This window comes from Bubalus bubalis, chromosome 18 (assembly GCF_019923935.1).
Source record: "Bubalus bubalis isolate 160015118507 breed Murrah chromosome 18, NDDB_SH_1, whole genome shotgun sequence".
Lineage (NCBI taxonomy): Eukaryota > Metazoa > Chordata > Mammalia > Artiodactyla > Bovidae > Bubalus > Bubalus bubalis.
In genome coordinates this window covers 19,204,810-19,228,280 of record NC_059174.1, presented here as the reverse complement: position 1 = coordinate 19,228,280, position 23,471 = coordinate 19,204,810, and the positions used below count along the sequence as shown (strand labels likewise).

At 48.8% G+C, this 23,471-nt stretch overlaps 1 protein-coding gene across 4 annotated transcripts; it reads left to right on the top strand.

The window, feature by feature from the left end:
• Positions 1 to 2,890: 2,890 nt before the first annotated feature.
• Positions 2,891 to 22,868, top strand: SALL1 (spalt like transcription factor 1). Of its 4 annotated transcripts, XM_025268653.3 has the most exons (5): positions 2,891 to 3,035; positions 4,345 to 6,244; positions 7,520 to 7,612; positions 16,690 to 20,123; positions 21,267 to 22,868. In XM_025268653.3, the coding sequence occupies exons 3-5, from the start codon at positions 7,537 to 7,539 to the stop codon at positions 21,705 to 21,707; spliced, it is 3,951 nt and encodes a 1,316-aa protein (XP_025124438.2). In that variant the 5' UTR covers positions 2,891 to 3,035; positions 4,345 to 6,244; positions 7,520 to 7,536; the 3' UTR covers positions 21,708 to 22,868. The 4 variants fall into 4 exon arrangements, with proteins under 4 accessions (XP_025124438.2, XP_045019138.1, XP_006056680.3 ...); XM_045163203.1 differs by lacking the exon at positions 2,891 to 3,035 and having other exon boundaries at positions 4,309 to 6,244; XM_006056618.3 differs by lacking the exons at positions 2,891 to 3,035; positions 4,345 to 6,244 and adding an exon at positions 6,414 to 6,506.
• The last annotated feature ends 603 nt before the right edge of the window (positions 22,869 to 23,471 follow it).

Genomic DNA, 23,471 nt, shown 5'->3' with positions numbered 1-23,471 from the left:
GCCTTGCGTGTTACTATGTAGAGTGAATGAATGAATAAATAAATAATGAATGGATGGGTGGATGAACAGGGCTTCCCAAGCGGTGCTAGTGGTAAAGAATCTGCCTGGCAATGCAGGAGATGCAAGAGATGTGGATTCAATCCCCGGGTTGAGAACATCCCCTGGAGAAGAATATGGCAACCCACTCCAGTATTCTTGTCTAGGAAATCCCATGGGCAGAGGCACCTGGCAAGCTATAGTCTAGGGGTCACGAGTTGGTGGAGACTGAGCACACACATGCATGTGGATGAATAGAAAATGATATTTTAGCCATATTGTATCATTTGATTCCCACAACAAGCCTGTGAGGTAATAACAATAATAGTTAACACTTATGTTGAGCTAATTACATATCAGCCACTATTCTAAACTCTTCACACATATTAACTCTTTTAACCCTCAAGAGCTCTATGAAATAAGGACTATTATTATCCCTATTTAACAGATGAGAAACTGTTGGAGGCATATGGAGGTCACACTGCTAGGAGGAAGCAAAGCCGAGTCCTTGCTGGATGCTCTTAAGCTCTGCGCTTCCTCTCCATTAGCTACACTTGACAGAGCAGGAAACAGCAGCTAGTGAAATCAATTTGACCAAAGCTACCTACCACATGGGTGCACACCCACAATGGTGTTCCCAAGATACTGTCAAATGACAGAACCAGCACAGGCACCCCAAGAGTCCAACTCCAACTCCCAAGCACGATGTGAATAAAGCTAGTTCCCGGCAAATATCTGAGATCAGAAGAGGAGAGATCGTCAAGGGAGGCTCGGGGGGGAACCTGAGCTAAGAGGCTGGTTCTCTTAGCACTATCCTTCCAAACTGGAGGTACTAGGGAGCCCAGGAGGGAAAGAGAAAGTAAAAACAAACCTGGAAAATCTTTCCAACCCGAATTCTTCTGAAATCTTTCTGTTTGGGTTAGAGAAGGAGAGATTTGCTGGCATCTTCCCGTTTTTCGGGCCCTGGGGAAAGGCCACAGCCAGTCTTGGGCCAAGTTCTAAGTAGAAGTTCCATGCATTACAACCTGATGGAGATTCTGAGCAAGGCTTCCAGGGATGGGGTTTTGCTATGGAGTATGTCAAAGAGTCTGGGGTTGAGGGGAACCCAGGATGAAAGACTAGAGGCTGGGACACAATGAGCATTATAAATGGGAAGAAGCACCAAAAAAGCGGAACTGATTTCTGACATAAATGTGTTGGTGGTGATAACTGTATAACTTAAGAAGTAATCGCCTCTGTTTTGAGAAGGCACAAGGAAATAGGGCAACAGGCTTGGAACTGGAAAACTGTAGTCTCTCAAATTTAAAACTCCATGTTAAACTGGGTATTAAGACGGAAACAATTGTAACTGTGGCTGGAGAAATGAAGGTGAACATTAGGAGAAAGAAATATCAGTGCAACAGTATAGAGAACTTCCTTGAGCTAGAAAAGATGAAAGGAGGAGAAGAAAGCAATGGGTTATCCCCTTCCCCCCTTTTTTTCCCACTCATCACACATATGGAGCTACGAAAGATGCAGGTTTGAACTGCACGGGATGATGAAGTGAAGTTTGCAGTGACAACTCTGACTCACTGCATTCCCCAAAAAGAAATATGTCTCTCAGAGAAAGCCCTTTCTCAGTCGAGAGAAATATTCCCTAAGAAAGTCATAGCTTGCTGAGACGTGGGAGATTTGTAAATTACCCATAATGTGAGTGACAGTCCAGCCTTGCTCACAGGCTGCCAGGCAGACAAGGGCCAGGCCCCCGGGATGGTTCCATGTGGCCATTTGATTGATCAAACAGAAACCAAATGGTGCTTCCCTCTCCAAACGCTGACCAACAAGAAGCGATTGCCCCATCAAGGTCTCACAGTATGCAGCTTTTTACAAAACCAAGATGCACCTCTCTTTGGGAACTGTTGATCTGTTCTATAAAAAGGGACCTTTTGCTGGAGAAAGAGGCAAAACATATAAAGTTTGTTGCAAGAGATTTGCCAAATTAGCTCATCCAGGCGTCCCATAGGGAGGTCATTTAAGCGAATCTCCTTTATGAATGAAAATGAGCTTCCTGGCAGACCCCCAGTCACACCCCCACACGCACACAAAGTCCAGGGCTTCAGAGGTCCCACACCTATTCCCAACAGATAACATATAAGAACTGATTTCTATTCACTGGATCCAAAAGTCCTACTTCTTGAGCTCAAAGATTGGAATGAATCTGTGAGCCCTGCTGGGCTTTCTGGACACCCTCCTAATGGGTTTCCAGGAATTAGCTACACTCTATTGCATGGTGATGATTTTTTTTTTTCCACGCTCAGAAGACCGCAAAAGGATTTTAACCAAAAGGAAGCAAAGGTTTTCTTTTTATAAATTCGATTAGTTTTTTTCACTTTCTCTACCTCGATACATTTCCTTTGAGAGGCATTTTGTACCCAGAGACCCCTTAGCGAGGCACTGTGGCACGCAGGGCGCAATGAGTTTCAGTATAAGACGTTCAGTGTAGACGGAAAGTAAAAATCACAGGCACTTGCAGTCGCCAGCGAAGAAGTCAGTTTTTAAACGCCGGGCATGCAGATGGCCCTGCAAGAGAAGAAAGAGGAAGTTTGCCGGTAGTGTGGGACCCTTGGGTGGGATGCACGCGATGGGTTACCAAGCCCGCCCTCCGCTCGCCATGCTGAATTTCCCGCCGGAGCTGGCGCCTGGGCGCCTGGTCCCCACGCTGCACCCGGCGCCAGGGCTGCAGATAGCCCTTGGCTGCGGACTGCGGGTTCCCCTAGAAAGTGCGCCTTTTCACCGCTGCCGAGACTTGACTACCTGAGAGCCAGTGCGCAAAGCGCTCTCGGCACAGATTCCGCCGGGGCCGAGGGTACCCACCTGAGCAGGATGCCCGAAGCCTCGGGTCTGAAGCCTCTCCAGTGGCCGAGGAGAAATGAGGATTTGAGCGACAGCAGTTAAGGAAAGAGTTTCTGAAACTCTCGGGGAAGCGAAGTACTGGGGCTTGGAAAATAACCGAGCCTACGGTGGGTTTTCCAAACTTGGTCCTCGCTTTTGATCACTTTTCCTGTCCCTCCTCCATCCCCCACTCCCCAACTCCAGCCTCAACCCTGGGAAAGACCTTAAGGGCTAGGGTACTAGCCAAATCAATCCTTCATCCTTCTCTCCCCGCCACCCCAACTTACAGACAAGAAAATTATAAATAAACCCCAAGAGTGGTTAATGCGGGTGCATTGAGCCACCCGCGTCCCAGCACACCCCAACACCACCGCCGCCACCACCCACTCCGTCCGTCCCTCCCACCTCCGGGTAGGGGAGGGACCGGGAACCTGATCTCCGGGCTCCTGCCCCTAATATTTCCCCATCAATAATGTTGATACCATCGGGTGTGCCTCCACCCCCGCCCCCAGGACTCCGAGGTCGCCTTTTCGCCGCTTTCTGCTTGGCAGGAGAAAACGAAACCTCCTCTCCCGCCCCTCTAGCCTCGGCTAGGGGCCCAGCGGGGCCTGAGGCCGGAGGACCGAGGAAGCAGGGGCTTGGGGCAGGACGAGTCGGGGGCGACCTTCAGTTCGAGGGTAGAGTGTCCAACCCTCGCCGGTGGAAAGAGAAGGTCCTAGAAGGGGCGTCCTGGGCCCAGGCCAGGCCTCATTCTAGGCTCCATCAGAAAGCGGGGGTCAGATTGGGCCGAAATAAGATAGTTTTGAGGGTGGAAGAATCGGGCCTTGGGGAAAGGAGGCTCAACATCCTCTCCCCTTCCCAAGATCAGGGAATGAAAAGGAGAATTCCCTTCGCTGGGAATTCAGCTGTGGCCCGCAAGCCTTGGGGCCCTTCGGCCCCTGTCAAACCCTCCAAGGACTCTGTAGGTGTTGGAAGACTGGGGGGGGGGGGGGGGCGGGTAGAGAGATTTGTTTGTAGAAACACAGGCATCCAGCCCCCCAAATGTGAGTTTGAACAACTCGCCAAGCGCCTCGCTCGGGTGCGGTTCCTGTAGACCCACGAGGTCACGACCCTGGCGCAGCCGCTGCCAGACTTTGGGCCACCCCCAGTCTTTAACATGGAGCAGCCCCTAAAAGCCAGGGGCCTAAGTGCCAGCCCCCTCAACTGGAGTCCCCCAGCAGCTGCCCCACCCAAGGCAGGGACCTGCTACCCCCAGTAGAGCGCGCAGGTCTCTCGAGTGAGCAGGGCGTGGGGAGGGGTGCACTGTGGCACCTCACTGTAGTCCCTGCCTTCTTCCGACCCGCTCAAAAGTACAAATCAACCCCCATCTGTCTAACCCCACTCTGTCTCCGTTTTTATTAATTTAATTATTTCTCTGCCTCGCGGCACACGAAGCAGCACCCGAGTGCTCTGACAGCACGGCGCCCGCGTCTGCGAACCACGGAACTTGGGCCCAAGACAATGGCCCGTAATTGATGTATTGCCGTCAACAATAAAGACCAATTCTCCTCTCCCCGCCATTCCGACCATCCCCCTCTTCCCATCCCCCCTCCTCCACCTCCCCTCTCCTCTCTCCGGGCCACGGAGGGAAAGAAAACAAACAAGAAAAGAGCGGGGGACGCTGCGCACCGAGCGAGACGCCTGCCTCTACGTCTTCGAGGACGCAGAAGAACGAAAAAAGTTATTAAAGTTTGGATACCCCCAATTAATTCGTCTCTGCTCGCCCATTTTTAATTAAACATCGCGAAGCTGCTTCTTTACGTGTGCATTTCGTTTGGTTGGTTGTTTTGGTGTTTTGTTGAGGGGGGAGGGAAAGCTCCCCCGCCCCTTAATCTAAATCACACATAGGGCAAGTAACGAACACGTGTGACGCCAATCCCGGGAGCTTGCCGCGGAGTTTACGGCGGGATCCGGGAAGAAGGGTTTGCGGGATCGCAAGCTCCGTTCGGTTCCTGGCAGCACGCGGTACCCCGGAGGCCCGGACTTTCAAGAAGCCAAGATTGTTAGAGACGGATGCGGGCGAATCCAAACACGGGCAGAAACGGAGAAACCCGTGTGCAAGTGCATACGGCGGCGTTGGTGTACCTGGAAGAGTGTGGGTTGGGATGCCTGCGAGGATCACAGTTTGCAGAGCTGGGGGTGGGTTTTACACGTGCTCCCGCACACTTTCCCGGGGGTCTGGGGGAAGCGAGAGGCTGGCACCCCAGGAGCACGCAGATCCATCTTTGCCGAGGGATCTCTTTAAATATTCAGTGAAAAATAATGGCATTTGAAGCACCACCTATGGAAACATTATTATCTTCATTCTTCAACATCAGCCCCACTGATAGCTTCGTTTGTCTTTTTATCAAAATCTACTGTAACCAACAGGACCTGGGGAGAAAGAGCGAGGTGCAGAGGGGTGTGGGTGTGTGTGTGTGTGTGTGTGTGTGTGTGTGTGTGTGTGAGATCGAGCGAGGCCACAAGAGAGGAAAAATAAGCCGGAGAAAAGGTGAAGAAAGGGCGAAAAAGGAAAAAGGAGAAGTTATACCAAGAGAAATAAAGTCGTCAGGAGGAAAACAGAAACATTCACCCGCACACAAAAGATTTAGATTTTAAAGAGCGAGGGAGGACCAAAGTGGCTAGAGAGACTCTTGCGGGAGCGCAGTGCGGTCCGGAGCACCCGAAACTCTACTCGGAAGACTGGTGCCCACTTCGCGCGAACTGACTCTATTGCTCTCCAGGCTCCAGGGCGCTCCCGAATTGGGGCGTCCTTATGAGCCCTCTCCTTTCCCGATCGCGAGATAGGGCAGGGATTGTGTATCTGCACCACCACCCCCGCTCGTCCCCATTACTCAACCGAAGTTTAGAGTGTCCCTCGGGCGCAAGACTTCGGGAACCAGGAGCGAGGAGACCCTGAGGCGCAAGGGGGAAGAGCTAGGCTGAGCCGAGGACTGAGCCTCAGGTTCGCGGGGGCCCAAGCCCAGCGGACAAAGTGCGGGCTCCGGGATCCCCACTCCGGGCTCAGGGGCGCGGGTGGGAAGGCTGCCTCAAAGCCTGGGGAGATGCAGCGAAAAGTTTGGGCGCCGCGCTCAGCAAGTGCCTGAGAAGTGGAGGCGAGCTTCTGCGGGGCCAGACAGCTGCGGACAACGAGCCCCCTCTCTCCAGGCTCAGCGCGGCCACCTCCTCGCCAAGAGCCTGGGGCACGGCCCGCTCCCCCAGGACGAAGAGCCGCGGGGTCCCAGGGACTGGCCGTACCCGGAGCCCGGCGGGGCAGGCCCGCGCCTCGCGAGGCCAGGGGAGGGTTGCAGCGTGCTGGGTAAGCGGCGGCCCCTCCCCTCCCCCCGGCTGGAGCTGAACTCGGATCCCAAGCCGGTCCCCGCTCGCCGCCCGCCCTGGGCTCGGCGGCGCCACCGCCGCCGCCGCCTCCCCGCGGAGTGACGCGCCCTGCAGCCAACCGGGGCAGCCGAGGGGGAGGTCCGGGAGGGGTCCTGGGCGGAGCCGGGCCGCCCCCTTATCCCACGGGCTCGGGGCCGCTTCTCCCGAAAACTTCAGCCTTAATTGTCCTGGGAATGTCCGAGGTAGAGAAAGGGAGCGGGGGAGCAAGCGAGAAGCTGGAGGATCGGGGCCCTCTGAGAAGGAACGGGGTGGCGGGAGAGCTGCCCCTCCCCCCCAAAGCCCCAAACCCATCACGTTCCCAAACCTTTCCTTGGTCCTCTTCTCCGCGCCCCCGCGAGCCCGGGATCCAGGGGATGGAGAACTCGGGGCGAAGGAGCGCCGAGCCAGGCGGCGAGCGGGAGGGAGGCCGGGCCGCGGGCGGGAGGCGGACCGGCGTGGGGCTGGCTCTTCCCTACTCGCTTATTTTTTTTTATGGGGGTGGGGGTGGGCTGCTTTCTGGTAGCTCTTAGAGAAACGAAGAAACACTCACGAAAACGGGACTTCCTCCCCCCATATCCCGCCACGGGACTCCCTCCCCCCGCGGGCCGGCGCGCCCAGCGCCGGAGTTGGGAAGTTCGCCGCGCGCCCGCAGCCCGGGTCCCCAGCCCCTGCCGCCCGGCCCCACCCCCAACCCGGGGAGGCTTAATTCCGGGGAGGGCATGCTAATTTGGGTCGGCCCAGCCCGGGATGGGGGGGGGCCGAGGAGGGAGGGGGGCGCAGGCCGGGGCGCCGGGTGCTCAGAGGCGAGGAGGCAGGCCCCCGGCGGCCCGGCCGCGGAGTCCCGGGCGGTCGCGAAGAGGGTTAACCCAGTGTCGGGCGGCGCGGCTCGCAGAGCCAGCCCCGCGGCCGGCTTATTGGGCCAGCGCGCGGAGAGACAGGGGTCTGCAGCAAATCACGAACTAATTGATTAAGGCGAGCGGGTTTGAATAGCGCTGGCCCGGTGCCAATCGCCTTTCAAAGAGCCCCTCTATGATTAATCGCAATGCATTATTGATAATCATAATTATAGCAGGACACATGCGCGCTGCGCCCGGGGCCGGGGAGCCGGGGAGGGGGCGGGCGGGCCGGCGGGCGGGGGGAGCCGCCGCCGCCGCCGCCGCTCGATTTCCGTAATTTTGAGAAGATTTTTTTTTAGTAATTTTTTATTCTGCCCCAGCTGATGTTTGAGCCAGCATGTCGCGGAGGAAGCAAGCGAAGCCTCAACATTTCCAATCCGACCCCGAAGTGGCCTCGCTCCCCCGGCGAGATGGTGAGTGCTTCGGCCCGCGCCGCGGACACACACGCGCACACACGTACTGGCACTCACACTCACGCACACTCGCACCCACGCACACGCGGCTGGCCCCCGCGCCCACCGCCCAGCCGCCGCGACCCGAATCACCATTGCGACTCCGCGATTTTTTTTTTTTTTTTTTTTTTAATTTCAATTTGCCTTTGCTGGGCTTCCCCACCCCCAACCCCCCTGCCCCGAGGAAAGCAAACACTTCTCCAGGCAGGATCTTTCCGGAGTTGTTGGGTCCTCCTGCGGGGAGGAGAGAGGGCTCGCCGGCCTTGCTCCTGCGTCCCGGCTGTCTCCGGGAGCGGATCCCGGGACCCTCCGAACTGCGGCCGGGGCCCGAGTGCCCTGCGGGGCGCTGGTGCGGACAGAGGCCGTCGGCGCCTGCCTGCGCGGTGATCCACGCGCTCCCCGGCCCGCGCCCGAGGCCCGGCCTGGCCTCTGCCGCCCTGGTCCTGCTGCCTGCGGAAAGGAAGTTTACTTTGTCCTCCGGGCTGAACTTGGAACGTGGAGGGGAGCTCCCTGCGCCGCACTTATCCTCTTCCCCAGCGCTCCCACTCCTCCTGGGCCCGCGCCGCGGAATGGGGTGCCTTTGGGAGTTCGGAGTTCCAAGAAGATGGGAACCTGTATTGGGGCGACCGTGCTTGACACGCGGGGGTAGAGGCCGTGTTGGAGAGTGCTCTTTGCTGTCGGGTGCTCCCCAGACAGAGTGCAGGCGGATGGGGGCAAGTGTCGGGGTCCGGCTATCCCACTTGATCCCCGCATCTCTTCTCCCAACACATGCACACTCGGCGCCCCCAAGAAATCTTTAGGCTCGGTCGGCTCCCGCTAAGGATCGTGGTACCTCGCACTTCCAGGAGTCCTAAGGGTTGTTCTCCAGAGCTGGAGGTGGGGTGGGCTATCTAGCCACGAGGGAGTCCCCCTAAAACAGAGGCACTCGCTTCCTCCGATGGAGGCGACAGCTGCCGGGTCCCAAAGGGAGCGAACAAGTCCAGAACAAAGTTTGTGTGACGGAGCTAAGGCCGAGAGTGGCAGAGATCCGGGTAGGGAATTGGGGGTAAGGAGGGCAGACACCTTGAGTCCCTTTTTATCGCTAAAAAATATTACAATTTAGGGGCCTCCGAACTCCCAGGCCCAAGGCCGGAGGCGATGAAGCGGCGCCCGGGCTCGGTTCCCAGGCACAGTGCTCGCCTCTCGGCTGCGGAGGTTCGAGGGGTAACCCCCGAGCGGTATCCGCGACTCGGGATGTCTCTCGGGGTGCTCCAGTCCCCGGCGTCATTTTGGGGTGTAGAGGAGGGAGCTGGACCCCGATAGGGCTCGGAAGCCTGCCCTTTGATCGGCACCTCCGTCCTCCAAACTCTGCGGGCGCCCGGCCCTCACGGTCCTCGGGTCCTTCCTTAGAGGCCTGCTTCTCTGCAGAGCTGGGGCGCAGGGACCCACGCAGAACCCAGGCGGAGAAGCCGAGGGACTCCCACCCACTTCACCCCGGCTGTCGGGAAAGAGGACTCCTGTTGAAGGGGGTGAACCCTGTAAGAAAGGGGGGAGAACAGACAACAGATAAAGATATTTGTGTACAATATTTGGCCCCCTCCACCCCAGTACTTTCTCAAGCTTAAAGCCTTATCCAGAGCCTCTGATTTTTCAGTCCCCTGAGAACCCGTGATCCCCGCTTTCCACCCCAGGCGAAACTGGGTACTCAAGGTACAGTGAGGTGAAATTATCCAAGGCTGCTGCCACAGTATTTTTCCGGGTTTTCCCAGCTGGTTTCTTCTGCATCTGGCCCCCACACCATCTTTGCTAAAGTTTCTGGTGAGATCTTCCTCACTGTAATACTGTTAAAGTCAACAGTTTTTAAAGGACCAAACCTAACCGGAGGAGAGGAAAGATTTATTTTTAAGTCTTTTTTTTTTAATTAATGTGTACTGATTTTATATATTTTCAAAAAAGGGGGAAAAAATAAAGACGGGATTCGCAGAGAATTGATGCTTGCTAGATCTTTACCTTTTTCCTGTCTGAATCTGGACAGGATTTTCTTTTGCCTTCTGAATCCGGAATTTTTAATAGTTAAGGCTTCTCATAAAGCGATAGCATAAAAGGAGTTCACTACCTCTGACCATTATTATTTATTAGGACTGTTTTTTTGGTTTATTTGGGCTTTGAGGTAAGTTAGTTAAGTTGCATCAAGTTTCCTTTCTTTATTTTTTCTCTTTCTTTTACTTTATTCCTTCCTTCCTTTCCTTTTTCTTTCTTTTTTATCCCCAAAAGCTGGTTCATTGTCCTAAGAAGCAGTAAACAGTTAGGGGCACCATAGGAAACACTCCCCTCTCGGCCTCCTTTCTCACCTCTCCCCACCCCCCTCCATTTCTCCAGTTGTAATGGTTTTAGGTTATGACTGTTTTTACATGGTTGAACAATAAGTTTGGGAGAAACTGCCTAGAGGGTAGATTTTGTAATAGGGTTACAGGATTTAGTATGTTGTAATAATATTAGTACACAACTAATCCTCCTCCATGTCTGATTTTACAGGAGGGCCTTACACACTCCAATTCCTTTTATTTGGGAGTAGTTGTGAGATAGAGAACCGAGCAATCATGTCTCCAAGTTACTTTTAAAAAGTCACCACTTTTCATGCACTGTATCCAGCCACCCATTCTCCTGTCCGCACAGAACACACACTTCAAGGAGTCATTGGAGCTCTGTTTTTCAGTTTGCGAGTTTGTTTGTTTGTTTAATCTACATGAAAGTTGTTAAATTTTTAGAAGATTAACCTTCCTTAAACACTGTGGTTACTTTTTTTTTTCTTTCTTGAGATGGGCTTAAAACATGGCAAAGGAAATGTTGAACCTATCAAATTAAACCTAGTTGGTGGTGCCCTCAGCAGATGCTGGCACCTCCGATTTCATGACTTCGGTCCAGAGTGAGACCTAGAAAAGTTTGTAGGCCCCCCGTTACAGTTGCCCTGAAGGAGTAACTCTCAAGGCTGGGAGCAGTCAGGCTTACTGTGCAGCTTGTCACGCTTGTGTGTGTTTGAGCGTGTGCGTGCGTACAAAGAAAATCCGAGGTAGGTTCAGCAATCTCCAGGATAACTTCATCAGAACAAGTTCAAGAAAACAAGATTATTTGGTCAGTCTTATGATGTTCATATTTTAATTCTATTTTTGGTGCTGCTATATACTCTCCTAAAATAAACTGGGAGATTTTTACTGTTTCTTATGAAACCAAGAGTATGGCACTTATTACTTGTCTCTTAAATGATATTCAACAAGTCTCGAATTACTTGTAGAAAGATGACTGCCATTGGGAAAATTATTTAGCAAGGTAAATAATTTTGAGGAAAGAGAACATTAGAATGGGATGATTTCGTATGTGGATTCTTTACTAGCGATTTGGATTTCAGGTGTGTGTGTATGTGTGTGTGTTGGCTTTTTCTTCCTTGGGTAGAGTTTTTTAAGATTCCTGGAACGACATGTTTGGCCCACTCATACTCCATTCATTTATTAAGAAAGTACTTCTGTGGCCAGCTTTTTGAAGGAAAAGATCATATTGGAAGAAAGATAAAAACACTGCAGATAAAACTGCAGATAAAGCACACTGCCTCTCATATAAAGTATCACAAAAATTTCCTCTTATTCATATTAATAATGAAATTCTATTATTTACCAAAGTAATTTACTCATTGTGAGCAGCTTAATGGCAACACATTGATTTCTGGGCCCAAAAGGTTAGAGAGAACTATAATTAATTGCTTTTTTTGAAAAACCGACACCTGCATGATAAGGCAGTTGCAAAGACCTCCTGTTTAATCAGGCCTATTTTAAGTTTGTGGCATCATGGAAGATTTTGGATGAGAAAATGCAAGCTGTTTTGGGGGATTTGCTGGAGGCCTTACATACTTCCTAAAATGTTACAAACACACACAAACAAGCGGAAGGTGGAAGGACCTGAGAGAGTGTGCATGAAAGTGAATTTGTGATACCGAATGTTTTGTGGTTTATTTTACATCCAGGTTCACCTATGGTTTATAAGCACAAGTGTCAATTTATAGGTTATTCTTTGAGGCCTATTATTTCATTTCTTTCTGCTTTGGCAGGTAGCAAGTTGTCTTGACCCACAGTCCTTTAGAAAGCAAAAATCTGAATTTTTGAGGTAGAGCTTTCATGGATAAGTGCGGGGTGGGAATTAGGTAGACCAGCAGTTCAGTTTTTTGAAATTGAGGAAAGCCAAGCTCAGTGGAGTAGCCAGAACTAATTCCTTCTGCAGACTTAATTCGGTTTTTCTAAGGTACCTCCTGATACCGCTCACCCAGTCTTCCCAAATATTCTTAGATTACCAAAAGGGCAGTCATGGAGCATTTGAAGGGAGGAGGTGGTAAATTATCCCAAGAACCAGCACCCCTCCCCCTCCAAAAGAAAAAAGTCGCTGTGCCAGGCTTTGGAAAACGTAGATGTGTCGAGCTGTTTTAACCTTTGCTAGCCTCCTCCCATGCAGAGGTGACAAGGTCCAGATCATAATATGTCCTTCAGTATCTTCCCAGTGACCCCCAAATTGAGTCTTGCTAGTCACTTAGCAGGAAGTTCGGAGTTTATTTTAGTTTCACCTTATCAGCTTGGCTTCTTTTCCTAACCTTATTCCCCTGTCACCCTGAGATGCCAGACCCCCAAAGGGGAAGATTGACAGGTAGTTCCCATAGCTCAGTTTTACCCTCAAACAACAGGGATTTAGTTTCTTGTGCCTTTGCCAATGTTTATGTAGTCAAAGTTTAGATCTCGCCTTAAGCAGTCTCTTTTACGCGTCACTGGAAGAGGAGAGCCACAAAGAAGTTTTTGAACAAACCCTTGCAACTGGAACCCCATCTAGTGTTCAGTTTGATTCATCCAAGGGGAAGATATTTTCCCCCTTTCCTTTATTGTGTACATTAGGTGGGCTGGTATCACGATTTTCAAAGGACTGTCTTGTCTGTGTTGTTATTTTGTCAGAGATTTCCCCTTGTATTCTTCCACTCGAGAACACGCTAATCCCAGTCAGAACACTGAGGGGACTTGAAGGGGGCCAGTAAAATGTGTCATCTGGCTACAGATCTCACAGAAGAAACTTAAGACATTACAGAAAACATGCAGAGCATATGTGGCGGTGTTTAAATTGCGGTGGAATCTCAAGCTGAATATTCAGATGCAGGTTTTTCCCAGGTCTGTGCAAGAAAAAGAGAAAAATCAATCAATCAGAAATGTTTGTGATAGCCTTTCGAAACTGGTCTACCAAAAGGAACAGCCAATTAAAACTATAGGCTCCAAAATTATAATCTTGCAGGGTTTTCTTAAAAACATTAATGTGATCTGAAGGTACTGGGAAGTCAAGCGAAGGGTCTTTCTGAGAAGCTCCAAAAAAAGAAAACTCAACGTGGTGCAGTAGGGCTGTTGTTTTGTTTTGTTTTCCTGGCTGGCTAAACCTTTCAGCATGGGGCATAGTTTTATTTTTGTTTTCTCAGCAGACAGATATACTGGAACACTTCAATTTTCTGCCTCCTATTCTGCAGTGTTTAGTTCAGATGATGAAAAGCTGACATATTTGAATTGGGCATCAAGAACCTAAATAGTACAATGAGAACTAAAACATCTGGGATTTTCATATAAATTGGATAAAACCAGAAGATCACCTCTTCCTCTGGCCCAGAGGGGGTAAAAGAAACCCAGAAAATTCCAAAAATCTTTTTGTGTGTACATACTTAGAAAACCACCTCTTCTTAAATTTTCCTGTATGACCACGATGACAAAATTAATTTGTATGCATAATCCATAAGAGGAACTAGAATATTGTTTTCACTATAGTACAGGGAACAAGGCAACTGTATTTACTATAATGGGGTCACCAGTTGCAATCTTGTGTAACAGATTATTGAGAGAGATACAAGATAGCCAGACGGTCAAAAAAATGAATTGGAATATGTTAGTTTGTGATGTGTGTGTGTGTGCATCTTATTACAACTTAAAATATTCCCTTTGGTAGTTAAAGATTCAAACTAGACCTCATGTTTTGTCCTTTTCTTTTTTTTCATATAAAGCTGTTTCATTGGAATTCTGTTCAGAAGGCAGATGGATTTAAAGTTAAGAACTATTAAAATGTAGCAACACCTGCTTTTGAAATAATCAAAATAGGTATCAGAATTTTTTTTTTTTTGGTGTTCATAAACATCAGGAAATTAAATTAGTTGACTCTACAGTGAGATCAAATGTCAGCTTATTAAAATGTTGCGAAAATCTAAGCTAAAATATGGGCAGCTTTTTTAACACAATCTCTTTCTTAGAAGCAAGCAGGCACTTATTTTTAAGTGTCTATATTTTCCTTCCAGTTAGCACAACCCTAAATATAAAAATGTTCAGGTCGAAAAACTTGAAAATTCTCAAGTGAGTCTTGAAGCAGCACAAATGCAGAATTGGAGCACAGGAAAGTAATAATCAGCTAAATCCAGTAAAGTAACCTTTTTTAAATTTTCTCTATATTATGAGAATATCAGATGTTTGCAAGTTATAAAGAATTAAAAATGCCCTTTAATCGTGAGCACAGATGTGCTAAATATTTGAAGCAACTACATTGTAATGTGTACAATTGATGAAGTCAGTTTTCTGATTTCCCTTGCTAGTTATTTAGTTCTGAATCTGTCATTATTTGTCTAAGCCCAGCTGACCAAGCAAAACTGTGTTTTAAAGTGGCTTTATGTTTTGATAAATGTGAGCTGGTTGAAAAGTATTTTCCACTGAATGCAGAGCTTAATAGAACATGCTGACATAATAGTTTTAATGCATTTTGTTGAAAATGTGTGAACAAACAGAATAGCTTTTGTTCCTTCATAATTGGCTGTAAAAGTAGATGGAAACATAACCATTACATATGGAAATGTGCAAAGAGAAAGAAATAACATTTCGGTTGAATATATTAGGAATTGCATTTCCTAGTTTAAAATAAGCATCTGAAATGGATGCATCATTTAAAATTGGTTGTCAAAATAAGAAGCTTTAAACAGAATTTTTGTCACATTATTTTCGTCCGCAGTTAAGCAACATAACTTTAGCGAATTTCGTTTAATATTTTGTTTACATTATTTTTAAGTAAGGCGAGAGACAGAGCTTAAAACAGCACCTTGAATGTGCAGAGGAATCCTGTGCCAATTAGGATGATTAAACATTAAATTAAAACTGAATCATTATTGGTATTTTCTGCTCCAACCAAGATTTGTTTGGTATTGTTAATGCATTTCGCACTATACCCTTACAGAGATTAAAAGATGGGTATTAAGGAAGCTAGCTTGTTAAGTATAACTTAGCTACTCAAATAACCCTCCCAGTGAATAAAGTGTGCATACATTTGGCATACTTTAACAGGGTTTCTAATCATCTGTGGCATCACTCAAGGCAAACAGAGTTAAGGAATTTTCAGAAGTTAGTATTTGTGTATTAATTATATTTTCTGGAATGTAAAACTACTCAAGCTTTTTTGTTTTTTGTTTTTTATGTTTACTGCAAAGAGGCAAATGGCTGACTCTTTTGACTCAACTCTAAGTTTACTGAAAAAAAGAATTTTGATTTTGCATTTATTCATATTTGCTATTAGTTTTTTTTTTTTTCCTTTCCCTGCAAGTTTTCTGGGAGATTCAATTTGGAAGTCATGGAAACTAACTATTATCTGATTCAGTTCTGCAGAAAAGCATGCAGGGAGGTAATCCTTGAATTAAACAGTTTTTTTTTTTTTTCACAGCCTACGGAGATGACCACACACCATTTGTACAACAGAAGTTGGTGTTCCCCATGCTGGGCAAACAATGGGACGCCATCCTGTCTTTGAATAGGATGTTAGCTTGGAGTTGGAGATTTTTATGTTTAATTTACAAATGGATCTTAGTGAGAAGAAATCTGAGCAACCAGTGGAAACAAACATGAAATAAAGGGATTTTATAATGAAAGGTTCGGGACAATCTGTTAAACAATTGATAACAGTTAAGAGCAAACTGTTTTTAAAGGCATTTCAGACAAGGAGAATTGCAAAGCATTTCCAAACTAGAAAACAAGAATTATTTCTTCACTTCCCCTTAACTGCACATCTTTCTTTAAGTTGATATTTAATCAGAAATGTAAATCTTGTGCCAGTTTTTATAGATAGGAAGAGCACTTTTGATGAACTATTTACAGGCATAATGTTGCCATTTGGAGCATAGTGGCATATATTCCTTGATTAGTGGGATGGTAGCCAGTTGCATTCTTTAATTTTAAAAATAAACACGCCGCAGCCTGATATATAGGTGCCAGGCAGACCTTGTAATGGATTTTGATCATTGTGTTTCTTGTGTGTGTGTGTGTGTGTGTGTGTGTGTGTGTGTGTGTGTGTGTGTCTCATTGCTTTCTCTTGTATTCAGCTGAATCTTGAGTGTCCAGAGGATTTGTTACTGATGTGGCTAAAGTGTGTTTGTCACGGATCAGACGTAGCTCAGGTTCCAGGTAGGGGCTGGAGGTGATTTTCAAGTTGTCAGTCTTCACCTTGGTGATAGGCATTTTTTTTTCCCCTTGTCAACCACTGATTGGAACCTGAATGACTACAAATTAGTTTAGTGACAGAACAAACTGTCACAGATATCTTTGAATCAGTTGAAAATGAATAAGGTTGACAGAAACTCAAGAGCCTAATAAGTCCTCAGGATGGTGGCTGGACCCTCTCTGGATGGATGAGTAGACAATAAGGTGTATAAAATATTGGAAATCAATATTTTGCTATGGAATTTCATTATGCACCAATGTCTGCAGTTCATAGTATTTTATATTTTGATGGATTACCTGAAGGCCGCGGCTCTTGGAGATACCAGATTGATAGGGAGTCCTCCAACAGCCTAAACATTTAATCAAGAACGTTCTTAAGGAATATTGATTGGTTTTCTGGGGCCATAGTTTTTTGAGTTTCGCAGGGAGAAAAGAGTTGACCACCCCCATTCTCTCCTTTTTTGAAGTCTTGGATGACTCTGGGTGTCCTGGCTTCGTTGCTAATCCTGCTCCTTTTCATGTTTGCAGGAGACACAGAGAAGGGTCAACCCAACCGCACCACTAAGAGCAAGGATGCCCACGTCTGTGGCCGGTGCTGCGCCGAGTTCTTCGAATTGTCAGATCTTCTGCTCCACAAGAAGAATTGTACTAAAAACCAATTAGTTCTAATCGTAAATGAAAGTCCAGCCTCCCCACCTGAAACCTTTTCAAGCCCCAGCCCCCCTCCCGATCATCCCCAGGAACAAATGAATGACACGGCTAACAAAACAGAGCAAGGAGAGTGCAGCGACCTGGCCGAAGCCCAGGCACCGGACAGGGAAGAGTCCATGGAGGTGGAGGCCCCGGCAGCTCCCGAAGGCGCCAGTGGGCCTCCGAGTAGTGGCGGCGACAGCGGCGTCCCCCCTCGCTGCAGCAGCAGCAGCTCCGGCGCAGGTACCTCAGCGATCACAACCTCTCTACCTCAACTCGGGGACCTGACGACACTGGGCAACTTCTCCGTCATCAACAGCAACGTCATCATCGAGAACCTCCAGAGCACCAAGGTGGCAGTGGCCCAGTTCTCCCAGGAAGCGAGGTGCAATGGGGCCTCTGGGGGCAAGCTGGCCGTCCCGGCCCTGATGGAGCAGCTCTTAGCTCTGCAGCAGCAACAGATCCACCAGCTGCAACTGATCGAACAGATTCGTCACCAAATATTGCTGTTGGCTTCTCAGAATACAGACCTGCCAACCTCTTCCAGTCCTTCTCCAGGTACTTTACGAACATCTGCCAACCCCTTGTCCACCCTCAGCTCCCATTTATCTCAGCAGCTGGCGGCGGCAGCTGGGTTAGCACAGAGCCTCGCGAGCCAATCTGCCAGCATCAGCGGTGTGAAACAGCTCCCCCCCATCCAGCTACCTCAGAGCAGTTCCGGCAACACCATCGCCCCCCCACACAGCGGCTCTTCCCCCAACGTTCACATATTGGCGGCACCAGTTCCCACCCCATCCTCGGAAAAAGTGGCTTCGAGCGCGGGCACCTCCCACACCAGCAACCCCGCGGCCTCTGCCTCATCCTCACCAGCTTTTGCAATAAGCAGTCTGTTGAGTCCTGCATCTAATCCACTTCTACCTCAGCCGGCCCCCACTAACTCGGTTTTCCCCAGCCCTTTGCCCAACATTGGAACGACAGCAGAGGATTTAAACCCCTTGTCCACCTTGGCCCAGCAAAGAAAAAGCAAGCCACCAAATGTCACCGCCTTCGAAGCCAAGAGCGCTTCTGATGAGGCGTTCTTCAAACACAAGTGCAGGTTCTGTGCAAAAGTCTTCGGAAGCGACAGTGCCTTGCAGATCCACCTTCGTTCCCACACTGGAGAGAGGCCATTCAAGTGCAACATCTGCGGCAACAGGTTCTCCACCAAGGGGAACCTCAAAGTCCACTTTCAGCGCCACAAAGAGAAGTACCCTCATATCCAGATGAACCCCTACCCCGTGCCTGAGCATTTGGACAACATACCCACCAGTACCGGCATCCCCTACGGCATGTCCATCCCTCCTGAAAAGCCGGTCACCAGTTGGCTAGACACCAAACCCGTCCTGCCCACCCTGACCACTTCTGTCGGCCTGCCGTTGCCCCCCACCCTCCCGAACCTCACCCCCTTCATCAAGACCGAAGAGCCAGCCCCCATCCCCATCAGCCATTCTGCCGCCAGCCCCCCGGGCTCCGTCTCAAGCGACTCTGGGGCCCCCGAGCCAGCCGCGAGAAACCCGGGTGGGCTCCCGGAGGAAGCGGAAGGCCCCACTGCGCCCCCTCCCGGCGGCAAAAGCGAAGAGAGCGGTGTGGTCCCCAGCTCGGCCTCAGCCCCGAACGCCTGCGTGCTGAGCTCCCTGGCATCTGACGGCAGTCCTGGCAGTGCCTCGACTTTCACCAACCCTCTGTTGCCACTCATGTCCGAGCAGTTCAAGGCGAAGTTTCCCTTTGGGGGACTCTTGGACTCAGCCCAGGCCTCAGAGACATCCAAGCTTCAGCAACTGGTCGAAAACATTGACAAGAAGGCCACTGATCCCAATGAGTGCATCATCTGCCACCGGGTCCTCAGCTGTCAGAGCGCCCTGAAGATGCACTACCGCACCCACACCGGGGAGAGGCCCTTCAAGTGTAAGATCTGCGGCCGGGCTTTCACCACGAAAGGGAACCTGAAGACCCACTACAGCGTCCATCGAGCTATGCCGCCGCTCAGAGTCCAGCATTCCTGCCCCATCTGCCAGAAGAAGTTCACCAATGCCGTGGTCCTACAGCAGCACATCCGAATGCACATGGGGGGCCAGATCCCCAACACCCCGGTCCCTGACAGCTACCCCGAGTCCATGGAGTCCGACACAGGCTCCTTTGATGAGAAAAATTTTGATGACCTAGACACCTTCTCCGATGAAAACATGGAAGACTGTCCTGAGGGCAGCATCCCAGACACGCCCAAGTCCGCAGACGCATCCCAAGACAGCCTGTCTTCCTCGCCTTTGCCTCTAGAGATGTCGAGCATCGCCGCTTTGGAAAATCAGATGAAGATGATCAATGCCGGCCTGGCAGAGCAGCTGCAGGCCAGCCTGAAGTCGGTGGAAAACGGGTCAGTCGAGGGGGACGTCCTGACCAACGATTCATCCTCGGTGGGTGGCGACATGGAGAGCCAAAGTGCAGGCAGCCCGGCCATCTCAGAGTCTACCTCCTCCATGCAGGCTCTGTCCCCATCCAACAGCACCCAGGAATTCCACAAGTCACCCAACACCGAGGAGAAGCTGCAGAGAGCAGGGGCAAGCGAGTTTGCCAATGGTTTGTCTCCCGCCCCAGTGAATGGTGGGGCTCTGGATTTGACATCTAGTCACACAGAGAAAATCATCAAAGAAGATTCTTTGGGAATCCTCTTCCCTTTCAGAGACCGGGGTAAATTTAAAAACACTGCTTGCGACATTTGTGGCAAAACCTTTGCTTGTCAGAGTGCCTTGGACATTCACTACAGAAGTCATACCAAAGAGAGACCATTTATTTGCACAGTCTGCAATCGTGGCTTTTCCACCAAGGGTAATTTGAAGCAACACATGTTGACACATCAGATGCGGGATCTACCATCACAGCTCTTTGAGCCCAGTTCCAGCCTTGGCCCCAATCAGAACTCGGCGGTGATTCCCGCCAACTCGTTGGCATCTCTCATCAAGACAGAGGTCAACGGCTTCATGCATGTGACTCCTCAGGACAGTAAGGACACCCCCACCAGTCACGTTCCCTCTGGGCCTCTGTCATCCTCCGCCACATCCCCAGTTCTCCTCCCAGCTCTGCCCAGGAGAACTCCCAAACAGCACTACTGCAACACGTGTGGTAAGACCTTCTCCTCATCGAGTGCCCTGCAGATTCACGAGAGAACTCACACTGGAGAGAAACCCTTTGCTTGCACTATTTGTGGAAGAGCTTTCACAACAAAAGGCAATCTTAAGGTACTTCACTCCATCCGCACCTCACCCACACCCACCCCAGCAGCCTTCTTTCTTTTGAGGCCATTGAGGGTTCGTAAGGCACGCTCCCAGAGTCTTTGGTCCAGACAGTCAGGGGGCGAGTTCTCGCAAGAGAACCTGCTGCTGCGTGGCTTGTCTGGAGAAGTGTGGGTGCCTATGCAGGTCAGGATCACGGCAGGGACCAGGGCAGACTGCAGCCTGCTGAACGTCAGAGCGCCTTGAATAATTTGGTACCTAAGCGAAACAGCGGCCTGGCCCTGTTGTCTCGCTAAGTGCGCCTAATGAATTGCTCTACCTACCAGGTCAGACAGCCCTGCGTTGCCATGGGGTATTGATTAAAGGCCTCCATGTGGCCTGTGTGCTGCCCATACCACTTAATAATTACAGTTCTCCTCTGTGTGGGCATCTATTTTTTTTCAAACTCTGCAGTCCAGCGTGGTTTGTCTTTCTAAAAACAGTAACGTCACCACTCGGCTAATGGGTATTATGATAATTGATCATACAACATTTCCTACTGATACGTGTTGGAAAGAAAGCAAATATGCTTAAGTTCTAGAGCAACAGTTGAGCGCTCTTACTGTGTACATTTTTCTGTTGACAGAGTATTTCTCTAGAGATTGCTGCCAGTAATGCGAGATGAATAATTACTTTCTGGCTTTTTCGCTCCACGCACAGGCCCTCCATTGGGCAATCAGTGAGGGGCACTCTCTTTCCATCTGAAAAGGACATATATAGGGTAAAGGGTGTCAGATACAATACTTGCCATGGCAATGAGAGTGGACATAACAATTCTCACCCTGGAAGGAGCTATCTGCAACTGACTGGCTTGCTCAAGGCCATTATAAGCTAAATACAGGTAATAAAAAAGGAGTAAGTAAGGCATCCTTGCCCGGGCAGAGGAGAGGCGAACCAGGGTTGCAGAGAATGGACACCTTATTACTAGCAGACTGGAGTGGACGGTTCTTGTTACCCTTCCCACTGTCCGGCATGTAATAAGAATAGACACTGCGGCCACTGGCCCTGTTGAGTGTTGGGATGTGAGCTGAGACAGATTCAACTATTAAGCTTCTCCCTCTCTCTCCCCTTTTTTTCCTTCTCCCTCCTCCCTTCTCTCCCGCATCCCAGGTACACATGGGCACTCACATGTGGAATAGCACCCCCGCCCGCCGGGGTCGCCGGCTCTCTGTGGATGGCCCTATGACATTTCTAGGAGGCAATCCCGTCAAGTTCCCAGAAATGTTCCAGAAGGATTTGGCGGCCAGGTCAGGAAGCGGGGATCCTTCTAGTTTCTGGAATCAGTATGCAGCCGCGCTTTCCAACGGGCTGGCGATGAAGGCCAATGAGATCTCCGTCATTCAGAATGGGGGCATCCCTCCAATTCCTGGAAGCCTGGGCAGTGGAAGCAGCTCACCTATTAGTGGGCTGACAGGAAACCTGGAGAAGCTCCAGAACTCAGAGCCCAGCGCGCCCCTGGCTGGCCTGGAGAAGATGGCAAGCAGCGAGAACGGAACCAACTTCCGTTTCACCCGCTTTGTGGAAGACAGCAAAGAGATTGTCACAAGTTAAAGGCCCTCTGGCTGGAGAGAGAGCATCCCCCATTCAGAATGAGACCCACGGTTGCCTCCTCCTCCTTGCCCTGCCCCCCCCACAACCTTCTGGTTCCCCCACAGCTACCCCCCCACCACAGATCTCTGAACTACAACGTTCTGAAGACATTCTTTTGTACCTTCTTCAACTTCTAGAGTTCTAAGAAAGCTTATTTATTAGTGATATAACCTGGCTTTGCAAACAGAATGCAAGCGTTAACTTTGGTCTTCTGTATTTTTGGACTAAATACTAATTGACTAGAGTCCTGTAAACTTGCTGTAACATTTATGGCAATTGCAAGTTGCCCTGCTAGGCGGTCCTAATCTGGCATTAACTTATTTTCTATATCCAGTTTAATATGAATCTGGTGTTGATGCAATGCCTCAGTGATGCATTAGATCTCTAATAAAATCTGTATATAAATGTATACTTTGATCCTGCTGGAAAATTTTATCAGCAAACACATTGTCTAATCTTTTGAAACAAATTTAAGGAAAGGACTGAAAGTACAGACTGAACTGTGTGGTTCTTTGAAAGGTTTGGTTTTTTTGTTTTTTTTGTTTTTTAATTCTAAAATTCAACCTGCCTTTTTTTTTTTTTTTTGTAGATTTAACCCTTTCCGTTTTGAACTGCTATTTGTATTGTGCTTTTTACTTGAGTCGTCCTCAATGTTAATAAGTTTCTGTACAGTGATAAGCACGCAGAATTCTTTAGAGAAATATACAAGTGTTGTTTTGGTAGTTGAAACTAAGACGTAACATTTTGCCTTGTAGGTATATTCACAATAGAAAATGTGTGCTGGAATTTCACAATGCTGCTAAGAATAGCATCTTGAACAACCTTCAGTGGAGAAAATGTAGATGCTCTTGTATATACAAAAAGAAATATCACTTTCATTAAAATGTACATATGTTCCTTACAAGAGCAAATGCTTCTTCTTGATCAAGAGAGCAGGTATAGTGTTTGTTTATTTTGTATTAGGTATGGAAGGAAAAAAAAATGGACTGTTACATGCACTTTCTTGGAAAGTTGAAAGGAAGGGGGGGGTCCAATTTCTTTAACATTTAATACTTACTAACAACAGAGATACTGTAATTTTACTCAAGTAATCAAATACATTTTTTTTTGCAACAGATAAAACAAAATACTGTGTCTGTGTTTTTAGAGTGCATTTCTATTTAGCCAGGCCCCAAAATGTATTTTAGCATTTCCCCAGGCACCAGTAAATTGTGTATGTATCTCTCTCTCTCTAAATAAGGAATTGTAAAAGGCATAACAGAAACAGGTTTGCATGAGCATGTGTTTTCTTTTTCTCTTCCCTTTTTTTTTTTTTTTTTTTAAATTTGGAGGATCTAGATATTCTCCCAATATCAATTACTTGTTTGGCTACTCTTCTTACAACCTCTCTAACCCCAAGAAAAAAGAAAAAAATGGTGTGAAATAAAAAGTTGGTATAGGAGGTTCCGTCGGCCCAGGTAAGTTTCCTTAAGCAGGACATTCGTGCCCTTGGAGACTTTGGCTTTATTTCTCCTGTTCCGGTGGTTTCACTTCCCTTAATTCAGTCATTTTCCAGGCGGCTGTGAGCAGCATTGCTGGAGAATTCCCGGGGCAGCTGGGGTTATATAATCTGAAACTGGGCCTCAACCCAGCGAGGTCAACTTGGTCTTTATTTAATTAGTCTTTTAGGCATTTAAATACACACGCATATTTGAAAGAAAAAGTCCATGACAAAGGATATGTAGA

What these genes read in the sequence shown, in the direction of transcription:
- SALL1 (XM_025268653.3), top strand. Translation starts at nt 7,537, where the DNA reads ATGTCGCGGAGGAAGCAAGCGAAGCCTCAACATTTCCAATCCGACCCC. An exon ending in CTCGCTCCCCCGGCGAGATG is followed by an intron (nt 7,613 to 16,689) that starts GTGAGTGCTTCG and finishes TCATGTTTGCAG; the next exon opens with GAGACACAGAGAAGGGTCAA. An exon ending in CAACAAAAGGCAATCTTAAG is followed by an intron (nt 20,124 to 21,266) that starts GTACTTCACTCC and finishes CCCGCATCCCAG; the next exon opens with GTACACATGGGCACTCACAT.